The sequence below is a fragment of the Rhinopithecus bieti genome, unplaced genomic scaffold, assembly GCF_001698545.2.
Source record: "Rhinopithecus bieti isolate Rb0 unplaced genomic scaffold, ASM169854v2 scaffold_2435, whole genome shotgun sequence".
Lineage (NCBI taxonomy): Eukaryota > Metazoa > Chordata > Mammalia > Primates > Cercopithecidae > Rhinopithecus > Rhinopithecus bieti.
In genome coordinates this window covers 2,290,160-2,302,552 of record NW_016803909.1, presented here as the reverse complement: position 1 = coordinate 2,302,552, position 12,393 = coordinate 2,290,160, and the positions used below count along the sequence as shown (strand labels likewise).

Sequence of the window (12,393 nt, the reverse complement as noted above, 5' to 3'; positions counted from 1 at the left end):
AAGACTTACCAAAACCTCCACTCAGCCTCCATGGGAGATGGTAAGACATTTTGGGTAGCAATGGAAATGAACTAATATAAAACATTTTACAAAGTAGGAGAGAAAAGGAAAAAGTGGTTAAGCGATCACCTTGTGAAGGCCAGAAAAGATGTGAACTAGTATGGAAACAGAGAGATTGTCTTTAAATAGAAGCACGTAGTTAGAAAAAAGTAAAGTAGAAAAGGCAGAGCACATGGGTGCAAATGCAGGTAGGCTGGTAGATGAAATGGCTGTGGGCATGCAGAAGTTATCTTTTTAACTGGGAGGAGAGGTTAGATAACTAAAGAGAAAGAAGAGATAAAATAGTCCTCTAGAGGGAAGAGTGAATAGACAAGCAAAAAGCAAGAAGTTGCCAGGCAACACTAAGAACCTAACTGAATATATTAATAGTTGGTCATAGATTTAAGGTAAGTGCAGTCAGTAAATCTGTGTGATTTTTCTCCCGCCTTATAAAGCTGTGAAGATACAAAACAGATAGAAAGATTCATTTAACTAGGTTTTGATTTTGCTGGGTGAGTGGGACAAAGGAAGAGGGCCAAGAGAAATGAGGTTACATTATATGCAGGTTGGCTAGATGTGAGTGTGTGGGGTGGGGGAGTAAGGACATAAGGGGTTTGAGGGATAGAAAAGAGTTAGTAAGATTGAGAGAAATAAGTTGAGGCCAGGCACAGTGGCTCACATCTGTAATCCCAGCATTTTCGGAGGCCGAGGTGGGCGGATCACTTGAGGTCAGCAGTTCAATACCAGCCTGGCCAGCATGGCAAAACCCTGTTTGTACACGAAATACCAAAAAATTAGCTGGGCGTCATGGCGCACACCTGTAGTCCCAGCTGCTCAGGAGGCTGAGACAGGAGAATCACTTGAACCTGGGAGGCAGAGACTGCAGTGAGCCAAGATCACACCACTGCACTCCAGCCTGGGTGACAGAGCGAGACTCTGTCTAAAAAAAAAAAAAAAAAAAAATGCTGGAGTCAGAGTTCTAGCATGAGTGAGCTAGAAAGAGAGCAGAAAGTGGGAAGCTTGACATTGAGACTCAGAATGACCAGGAACAGAGTATGACCACAGAGTAGATAGCAGATATAGTGCGCAGCACATAATGACTAAAGTAGAGGAATTTAGGAAATAAGAGGCTGCAATTTTTGAAAGGATTAACTACATAGGAATTTACATCACCAAGAATTATGACAGGAGTAGGCTGAAGAAAGAGACATTGGAAAATGTCTTAACAAAACAAGGGAGGTGATATAGAAGCGTGTACATGACTACAATAGTGTGTACTGGGTGCTGGAGTCTGATGCGTGCGTTTCAAAGCTGGAGGTGTTTAGGGAGTGAAAAAGGCATTGATCTGAAAACACTAACAAGGCCAGGTGTGGTGGCTCATGCCTGTAATCCCAATACTTTGGGAGGTCGAGGCAGGAGGATCACTTGAGGCCAGGAGTTCAAGAGCAACCTGGGAAACAAGGCGATACCAAATCTAAACACACATACACACACACACACACACACACAAATAAATAAATAAATAAATAAATAAATAAATAAATAAATACAATAATGAGAAACAAGCCTCCAAGCCCAGTGGTATAACCGGTATGAGAGAGAGCACAGTCACTAGTTGAAAGGACTGCACTAGAAGCAGTGGCCTGAGGGAGGTAATCAGGTTTCAGGTAGAGCAGGAAAGTGTAAGTAGCATTCAGAAAAAAATACATGAATAATTTTGATCCATTAATCAAGATTTACTAAAAGGTACTGAATTAGGCATTGGGAATAAAACAGTAATACAGACATAGTCTCAGTCTTCAGAAAACTGTAACTTAAGTAAGAAGTCCCATATAAAAGTGATTAATTGAAAAAATATAACTAAATTTCTATAACAAGTTAGCCTGTTATAAAACAAGTTTAATTTTATTAAGAAATGAGACTGCATTAAATTTTATTTAAAATGAGGTCTCATATTTTGAACAGTAGTATAATAAAATACATAATTATTTTAATATAGGTAGTCATTATGGTATTAATTATGTGCTAAAAACTAATGTGAATTAAGAATATCTGGGCCACAGTCATTTTTTAATGGTTAAAAAAAGAGAGAAGAAAATGGTAAGTATATGCTTTTACAGATACATGCAGAGTTACCTTAGACAAGGCAGCATCCCGTTCTTCTATTAGTGCACTCATTTCTTCTGCAGTTATTCTCATTTTACATTCCTTGGTCTTGTAGATTCTATCCACAATTATAGCTCCATTCTTCTGAATAGCTATCCCTGTGTCTGCATTGTTTATTCTGTTCAGTAATTCCTGTAATGTCTACCAACACCATTATATGTTAGTCAGACATGAAGTTTTAATATATTTTATTTAATATAGGGTTTTAATTAATAGGCACATGTGAATTGTAAATTGACTGAGTGAAGTTATTGAATTTTCATATTGCAGCAAAGATGTACATTATTAGTGTGTCAATTCTTCTTTTTCCCACATCTTAGTTCTTGAAACCCACTCAATTGAACTTAAGCCTCTAAGATATAAGACTGACATCAAGAAATCTCCTCAGAGAATGGCTTACCATGTCATTTTCTTCAGGGTTAATATTTTCTAGCCTAGAAAAAAGGGACACAGAAAGCCTGATCAGTAGCATTTCCTTAGTGCAGCAAAATGAGTTCGCTTTTTAAATCTTTAGAACCTCAAGTAATTTCATTCGACTAGTCTTTAGAGTCAACCACGACACTGAACATATTAAAGTGCCACCTGCTTGACTCCATCTTTCAATAATGCTCCATATCTTCTGCACTGACTTCAGACTGTTAAGTTATTAATGTTTACTGCTATATATGACTACAAGGATCAATTGTTCATATGTGCTTAGATGAAGAAAGTTCCCCAGTGATAAAAGCACTCATTCTCATCATTATATTTATTCCTGGACTTTCCATTTTTATCAGAAACTGTACTTCCTCTCTTTTTTTGGACACTATCATAAGTAAAACAAGGCAAGTATTTTTATTACAAAGTTTAACTATGTTCCCTCAAAAGCAATAACAAATAATTACACTAAATTTGAAGTAAAAATCTCTTGCTGTTACCTAGTTGTTATTATAAAACAAACGTATAGGAAGGCTGACCAAAATTGTACCAAGTTTTTAGATGACTAATGTTATTTTCTTCTTCATAATGTATGTAGAATTATTCAACATAAAGACGAAAAATACAAATGGGCTCCCCTCAGAAATGCATTTTGTCTTTTAGGAGTCATAGTGGCTACTGAAATGTTTATTGATGTTGACAAATTGAAGAAATGCAGTAAAGGTAAAGAAAGCAGTTTTAAATTACATAGAAAATGTCTATAATATAATTTAGACAACCATTCCAAGTACGTAAATTAAAAGAACATTTGTAATATGCATTAGTGAAAAGGTATAGATTCTAGAAAGGATCTCAATTATTTTAAAATTACATTAAAAAGTTCAGATATCCAAGTTTCTGTTTTCTCAAGTTTTCCTCCGTTTCTGTGCTCCTATGGTTTAACATTTACCATAAAAGAGGATACTAGCCAAAGATAACAGAAGACACCTAATAAATATACCACAAAATGGTTCCAAAATTCACAACTGGATAAAATTGCTACACTCATGGAAAAGTAGTACTTTTGGAACTTAGTATTTTAACAGAAAAAAATATACACACAAATATTAAAGAGCTATTTCTAGACATACTTAAATAGTATAAGTTAACAGGAATGTATAGTAATTTTAAGTTATATATAATTCAATGTATCTGAAACTACTAACGTCCACTTAGGTTTGAATTTCAAGAAGGGCAACTACTTTCATCTTTTATCTTTTTTTCTTCAAAATAAATGAACAATTTTCAATGATGCTGCCTAACAAAAGTTTGTTCTATAAGAATTTTGAAGATAAATTGTGAAACTTCTTTTCATCTCAATTGAAAAACCTAACAGAAAATTATAAGATAATAAAATTCTTACATTTATTTATTATCATAGTGAAAATATTTGAAAAAAATGAGTGGCATTTAACCAGCAGTAATTGGTTGGCTAAATACGATTTTTAAGGAAGTTATATGTGGTGAGAAATATTTATCTTATATCATCTTTTATTGTCATTCTTTATAGGTAAAATCAAAGTAACATCTAATTATGACAGCTACCCAATAAAATCCAATTAAAATGCTTACAAACTTCACAATTACCTTGTTAAACTTGATAATTTAAAATGTGAACAGATACATGACAATTAAACATTTAGACTGAGGTAGGTTCCTCTGGAACCTTTGCAATAACAAAAGACATTTAGTTACCAAGGTTATAAATTTCTATTTTTAGTTTCAAAGAATTTTATATGACCAGGAAGGAAATAACAGTAAGTTACCTAGTCGGTATATTCCAAATAATCAACACACACAAAAAAAGCGTACGGAAGTTCTATGTAATATTTATAGGTTGTCTTCAGGCATTGCAATGTAAAGCATTACTTTAAGGAGAGGAAGATGAAGAGTTCAAATGTTTTAAATTAACAGCTTTCAATAAGAAAAGTTTAAGATAATTGTATTTAGTCTAATATTAAAATTCCCTACTAATTTAAATATTTTTTAAAAATCAGAATCCAAAGTTCTTATCAAGGGCTATTCCAGATCCCTGGCACATGAATTTAGTATTTAGACTTTAAATAATTTGTGTGATTGCTGCTAAAAGCACACAATATATACTGACTTGTCATTTTGCTGATAAATGAATTTAAATTATGTTTTTGGTAAGGCTACCGTACGGTCTGACACACAGGACGTAAGTGAGCTAAGTGAGCCACTTAGCATTTGGATCTCAATCTTGCTTTGTTATTATTCTTTATAATTGATGTAAATATAGTGATAAATGGCCAGCAAAAGAAAAATATAACTTTAGTCAAAGTGAAAAAATTATTACTTCGAGATTTGAAAATTTACATAGATGCAAGTAACTTTCAACACAAACATGAGTCTGGAAAGAGAAAAAGTCAATACTTGTATTTCTCTACTTGTATTTCTTTAAAAGTTTCAGGAACTATCACAGATATCACAGATTTATCAAAGAAGATTATGCCATAATTTAGTCTCAACTAGATTATATAGAGTAGAGATTAGCCAAGTTTTTCTGCAAATGGCCAAATAGTAATTATTTTAGGCTTTACCATACGCTCTCTATCATAGCTACTAAATTCTGCCTCTGCAGTACAAAAGCAGCCATACACAATAAGTGATCAAGTACAGTTGTATCCCAATAAAACTTTATTTACAAAACAGGTGGCAGGCCGAATTTCAACATAAGTTCTTACTTTGCAAATCCTTGATACAGAGTGTTGGAAAATGAGACTAGATCTTTGATGTTAATGCACCGTAAGTGCCAATTTAAAATATTTGACATAATTTTCTAAGCTAAATCATTCAATATCTAAAGATTAAGAATCAACAAAAATAATTTTCAGAAAATGAAAATCAGGTCTACAATAAGTATATCTCATACTGTGTCACTTGAAACAACACAAAACTTAGACAACTTGTCTTTTCAGAAAAGAGGTGATTTGAAGCAGCTATACATGGCTTTAATTTTCTGTTTAAAAAGACTTTGGGGAAGGTACTAAGGTTTACTAGTGGTATGTACAACACATAACACTTTACTGATTTAAATAAAGACTTAAAATAATAGTTGGTGTTATATGAAATATATCTGATGAACTATAAATTATATCTCATTAATATGAGGTTTACAATTAGACAAAAGAATTTCAACCTTTTGTAAACTTTACATTATGCCTGTAATAGTCTAACTTGACACAGTCATGATAATTAGTAAGAATTTTGCTGAAGTAAATGTCTATGGGCTCAAGTTTCAATTGATTTCCTATATCATGCAAATTCTGACTGACATCCTTGCAGTCTAAGTGAAAAGATCCATGCGTGAAATGTCGCATTTCTTGATTTATCCCTAAATCAGTCAATATCACCTTTTTCTTTTCTGAAACTACAGTCATTCACCTTGTTCAATCCTAAGATGCCAAACATTGACCTCAAATGATAAACAAATTTCAAATTTTTCTGAAAATTATAATTTGTTTGCTTTTATTCTAATCAGAAAATTCTGATTTGTTTGCTTTTATTCTCTCTCATTTTCTACACACCACCACACTTAACATGTTTAAAAAGTACCAACAATAGCAAACAGACTGAAAAAAAAGGTATCATGATCTGAAAAGCTCGAAGTATACAAATGCAAACATGTATAAGAGTACGTATATTTAGGTAATTTTAACTTGAATTCTTTTTTATTTTTTTCCCTAGTTTTTGATAAAAGCCAAAAAAGAAACAGAAAAAGCATTAACAATCCAAGGGGTAAAGAAAAGCAGAGAGAGGCAGAATAAGACAAAGCAGACATTGTAACAGAGATACAACGTAGATCAGAAGTAGCAAAGCAGATGAGAGAAAAAAGACAACAAAGAATCTGAAGATTATAGGAAGCAAGAAATTAGGAATTTTTACAAAAAAGATGTGAACAATTTATATAATTTTATCATACACTAGATGCCCCCAAATATACCTTTCAGTCAAGCAAAACCAGTTATGTATTGGTCCTGTTATCAAGATGTAGTCTAAAACACACTCTTGATGGTTCAGAACCTCTAGATTCAGCAGAAGAGAAAAGAACCTCACCAAACCATCTTATACTATGCTGACATAATATTCTTTGTTGCTGTTGTTTTTCTTGCTTGGTATGTGTGGCCTTCTCTGACTCTTCCCCCTACCTGAACTCCTAGATTCTGATACAGAAGGAGTCCCTCTTATAAGCTGTTTCTAGGAAACAAAAATTTCTTTAAATTAACCGTTAATTAATTGTTTTAAGCATTTATATGATTACTTATTTACTTAAGTCAATTTGACCATAATGCTGTGTCCCCAGCAACTACACTGTACCTGACACAGTATAGTCAATAAATAGTTACTGAATAAATTAATTAATTAAAAGAAAAGGCTGAGAATTGAATGCATTCCTTTTCTCCCATTCCCATTCTTCCCTTAATACTAACGATCTAAAAGACAAAATGAAAAGATTCTGTCTCAAGGAACACTAATTTCAATATACTTTAATAAAAACTGTAACAAATATATGTATAAATTAAAGTAGATATGCAATGAAGGGTAAAAAATAGGAAAGAATGATAGGCTCAATTTAAATATTTAGTTAAAGAGACAGAATAAACCAAATAAGAGATCAGTTTAATAGGAGTTCTGAGGAAGAAGCTTTGGCTTGGATATGTAGGAAGATGGTTGTAACACTGATCAGGATAAGGGATTAAGGAGGAGGATCAGGTTTTAAGAATGAATTAATAAGTTTCATTTTGGATATGCTAAGTTTGAGTTGCCTGTGTAAATCTGAGGTAGACATTCTGACAATGTGTAATTGACTGACTGTGAGTCTTTGGCCAAGTAGTCTAGCCCTCTAAGCTTTTTTCATCTATAAAACATGAATATACCTATTTCCAAAGAGTTGTGACATTTTACGAAAAACTGATTTGTTGTCTTTTGAAGGTCAATTTGATTTTTTAAAAGCATAAAATCTTTTAGAAGCAAATCTCATGAATAAAATCAGTGATTGATTTATATAATGAAATTTATTAACATAAATTGCATGTTTGGTGCATGATAAAATGAACATTATACCTGAAAATCTCCAAAGAAGAGTTCTAAAGTTTTAATGACTATACTACTGAAATTTTGTTAAAAGGGTGTCTAGAATAGCCAAAACAATTCTATAATAAAAGAGCAAAGTTCAAAGACTCCACCTGATTTCAAGACTCACTATCAAGATTATGTGATATTGACAAAGGGATCAACATATAGGTTAATGAACCAGAACAGTAAATTCAGAAATTAACCCACAGATAAAGAGTCAACTTATTTTTGACAGAGATGCAAAGGAAATTTAATGTAGAAATGACAGACTTTTCAACAAATGGTGGTAGAATATAAGAATGTCCATAAGCAAAAGAAAAAAAAATTAACGTTACCAAAATTTAAGTGTTACCAAAATTTAAAACTTGTGTTCTGCCAAACACACTAAGAGATTCAGAAAAACAAGACATTGACTAGAAGAAAATATTTGCAAGCCACATATCTGATAAATGACTTATATCCAGAATATAAACAATTATTTTAAACAATAAGAAAAAAAAATCCAATTTGAAAAACTATCCAAATACCTGAACACTTTACCAAAAAAAAGTAGATGGAAAATAAACATTTAAAAAGATGCTCAATATCATCTGTCATCAGGGAAATGCAAATAAAAATACTAAGATACTACTACACACCTGTTAGAATGGCTAACATCCAAAATAAGAAACAAAACAAAACAAAAACAATAGTTCCAAATGCTTGGAAGGATATACAGCAACAGGAACTCTGATTCGTTGCTAGTATAGCCACTCTGGAAAAGAATTTGGCAGTTTCTTGTAAAATTAACATGGATTTAACTTATGATTCAGCAGTATTGCTACTGGGTTTACTCAACTGATTTGAAAACGTATATCCAGACAAAAACCTGTATATGAATACTTAGAGCAACTTTATTCAAAATCACCAAAAATAGAAGTAACCAAGATATCCTTTATACAAAGGAATGAATCAAAAACTGTGATACTTCCATACGATGGAATACTATTCAACAAGAAAAAAAGGACATAATATAAATTAATGCATTAACATGAATGCATTGTGCTAAATGAAAGAAGCCAGTTTGAAAAGTCTACATATTGTATGATTCCATTAACATGATATTCTGAAAAAGGAAAGACTGTCAGGGGAAGAAAGCAGGTCAGTAGTTGCCACAGAGTTGGGAAGGGAGGAAGATTTGAGTAGAAGAAGCAGTGGGGATTTTAAAGTGGCAGAACTCATTTGGATACATGACACTACACATTTGTCAAAACCCACATAGTGAACCTTAATGTATGCATACAAAGAAACCAACTAGGAGATCAAAGGACACTAGGATAGAATGCAGACTACGATAAATAACTCTAATTACATTAAAAAATATGGCCTAAACTCACTTAAAGAGGTGGGGCAGAGGAAGGAGCCAGTTTAAGTAATTTTGGAAAATGGTGTCTTGAAACTATAAAACTAAACACTAAAAGAAGTATACATAGTACATTCTCATTGCTAAAGTTAATTCTCATGGAGGTATATGTTAATGATTCAGAAAGAGTTATAATGTATACTGGGTTTCAACAAATAATAGATGGTGGCTGGTGGGGGCCAGTTTTGTCACCACTGAGTAGAGTAATTTACAGATGAACAAAAGGGGAAGGCTATAATAAACAGTATGGCAATGGATTAGAATTAAGAACATCAGTGTGAACTTATGTTCAGCTTGATATAGATACAAATGGATAGGTGTATAAATAAGAGATATGTGTGTGTATACATCAGTTAGTGTATATATACACGTGTGTGTGTGTGTGTGTATCCTACTCTGTCTGTGGAAATGGTCTAGAAGCAGTCATACTCCCACAACAAAGGGCACACCTCACACCCAGATCTTGGTTTCTAATACTATTTTCTAATAAAAGGATCTAGAGTTCCTTGGAGGAATGACTGAATCTACTGGAGGGGCACAGCTCTATACATCCTTACATAAGGTGACCCTGGAGCTTTCTGTCATGCCAAAAAGAAAATGTTCAAAAATCAGAAGAGACCAGATGTAGTGGCTCTTGCCTGTAATTCCAGAACTTTGGAAGGCTGAGGCAGAGTATCATTTGAGCCCAGGAGCTTGAGACTAGCCTAGGCAATACAGTGAGACTCTGTTTCTAAAATAATTTCTAAAAATTAGTCAGGCATTAGCCAAGTGAGCGCCTGCAGTCCCAATTACTGGGGAGGCTGAGGTGGGGGGATTGCTTGAGCCCAAGAGGTCAAGGCGGCAGTGAGCTGTAATCATGCCACTGCACTCCAGCCTGGACAACAGAGCAAGACCCTGTCTCAAAACAAAAACAAATAAATGACAGAAAGGAATGGGGACACGTCAAAGAAATATAGGAGCTAACCCGAAAGAGCTTCCAATCCACAAAGGTAGAACATTTCAAGCAACAACATATATAACATAGTATTAGATTATAATCCAAAGTATTAAATGAACACCTATGAATCCATACTGACACAAATGGCTGAATAAATGGGAAAAGAGACAAATCTCCTGTATTAAAGTGCTACATATAATTTATGTAAATATTCTCCCCTGCAGGACGTGGAGCTCAACAACCTCCCATCTTCATTCTTTAGTATGGACTGTACTTAGTGATGTGCTTCCAAAGAGTAGAGTATGAACAAAGGAATGGAGGTAAGTAACTTTACAGTGGAGAAACTTAGCAAACCATACCTTGGCCATCAAGGTTAATATTACTGGTAGTAAATCCAATCAGTAGAATATAGCCTTGAAATGATGTGAAGAAAATGGCACTCACTTCTGTAGTCTTCATCCTAAAAACTCATAACCCCAACATAACCATGAGAAAAACCCAAACTGAGAAACATTCTGTGTAAAATACCTTGATCAATATGCCTCAAAACTATCAAGGTCTTAAAACACAAGAAAAGTTAGAGAAAAATGTCACAGCCCAAGATGGGCTAGGGACACATACAAACTAAATCCAATCCTGGTTAGGATCCTAGAGCATAAAAAGGATATTTGAGAAAAATTAGTGAAATCTAAAGAAAGTATAGAGTTCAGTTAATAGTTATGTAACAATACTGAATTCTCCCCTGTGACAAAAGTACCATGGTAATGTAAGATGTTAACAATAAGAGAAAATGGGTGAGGATTATGCAGCAACTATCTGTATGATCTTCACAACTGTTCTAGATATCTAAAACTACTCTACAATTTTTAAAAAATCTTTAAAAACTTGGAATTCCAAGTAAAGATGGAACAGTGAAATCTGAACACCCAAGTCTACTTATCCCATCATATAGCTACATGAATAGAATATGCAAATTAACCAAATGGTAAAGAAAGTAGGCTGTCATGTAGTAAATTTTTTAAATAGGGAGGGAGTGCAGGGTGCAGAGATGATTATTTTGGCTAGATTACCTATGAAACAGGTGTTGGGAAGACAGTGAGCTAACAAAACAGAAATACTAAACACTGTGTAGCTGATACCACACAGCTTAGAAATAATCTGAGAATGAGTTAAGTAGACAGCCCAGACAAAACTAACAAAAATTTTTCATGAAGAAAAGCCTGTATTACCTAAGAATCTATACAGAGGAAGAGGAAGCAAGAATCAAGGCTGGCCATGTTTTACTACAATACTGAAATAAATAAAAGCCCAAAAGCAATATCCCCATGAAATTAGGATACATATAGAGAGACCAGATAGCATGAACCCTTAATGTACGGCACCAAACAAAATCCCATAAGCAGAGGACAGAACCTCCCACAAGAGGAGCATACAGTCCCAGAGAGGTCTTACCAAACTCCATTCCCATCCCATTGCCCTAGGGTTATATAGAAAGGTAGCAAGAGCAATGCCTTGCCAAGAAATGGCAGCTCAAAGAAGGCAAACAGGCCTAAAAATAAAATGTTTAGGAGGCTGAGCATGGTGGCTAACACCTGTAATGCCAGCACTTTGGGAGGCCGAGGCAGGCAGATCACCTGAGGTCAGTTCGAGACCAGCCGGTCAACATGGCAAAACCCGTCTCTACTAAAAGTACAAAAATTAGCTGGGGGGGTGGCAGGTGCCTATAATCCCAGCAACTCAGGAGACTGAGGCAGGAGAATAATAGCTTGAACCTGGGAGGCGGAGGTTGCAGTCAGTCAAGATCATGCCACTGCACTCCAGCCTAGGCGACAAAAGCGAGGCGTGAGACTCCTTCTCAAAAAAAAAAAAAAAAAAAAAAAGTTTATGAAGGAAAATTCACTTGTACCATTATGTTCTGCTAAAAGTTTTTGACAAAATTGCCATTTCAAATATGAGCAAGATGCAAAGAAATGATATGGCAACTGTGAATACACCACGAATACAACACAAAACATGCAAAAGAAATTAGTTCATAATAAAACAAGAAAACATAAACCAAGGTGCTATGATTTGAATGTTTGTCCTCTCCAAAACTCATGTTAAAATTTAATTGCCAGCCGGCGTGGTGGCTCACGCCTGTAATCCCAGCACTTTGGGAGGCTGAGGCGGGCGGATGACGAGATCCAGATATAGAGACCATTCTGGCTAAAACAAGGACACCCCGTCTCTACAAAAAATACAAAAAATTTGCTGGGCGTGGTGGTAGGCGCCTATAGTCCCAGCTACTTGGGAGGTT

At 34.4% G+C, this 12,393-nt stretch overlaps 1 protein-coding gene across 5 annotated transcripts in view; it reads right to left on the bottom strand.

Moving 5' to 3' along the window:
* Nucleotides 1-12,393, bottom strand: part of MIPOL1 (mirror-image polydactyly 1) — a 311,836-nt gene that overhangs the window by 199,527 nt on the left and 99,916 nt on the right. For all 5 annotated transcript variants that reach the window (XM_017859009.1, XM_017858994.1, XM_017858980.1 and 2 more), the window contains 2 exons: nucleotides 2,606-2,639; nucleotides 2,176-2,346 (listed from right to left, as the gene is read on the bottom strand). In XM_017859009.1, coding sequence (XP_017714498.1) covers nucleotides 2,176-2,346; nucleotides 2,606-2,639 — 205 coding nt within the window. The remainder of the gene's footprint in view (nucleotides 1-2,175; nucleotides 2,347-2,605; nucleotides 2,640-12,393) is intronic.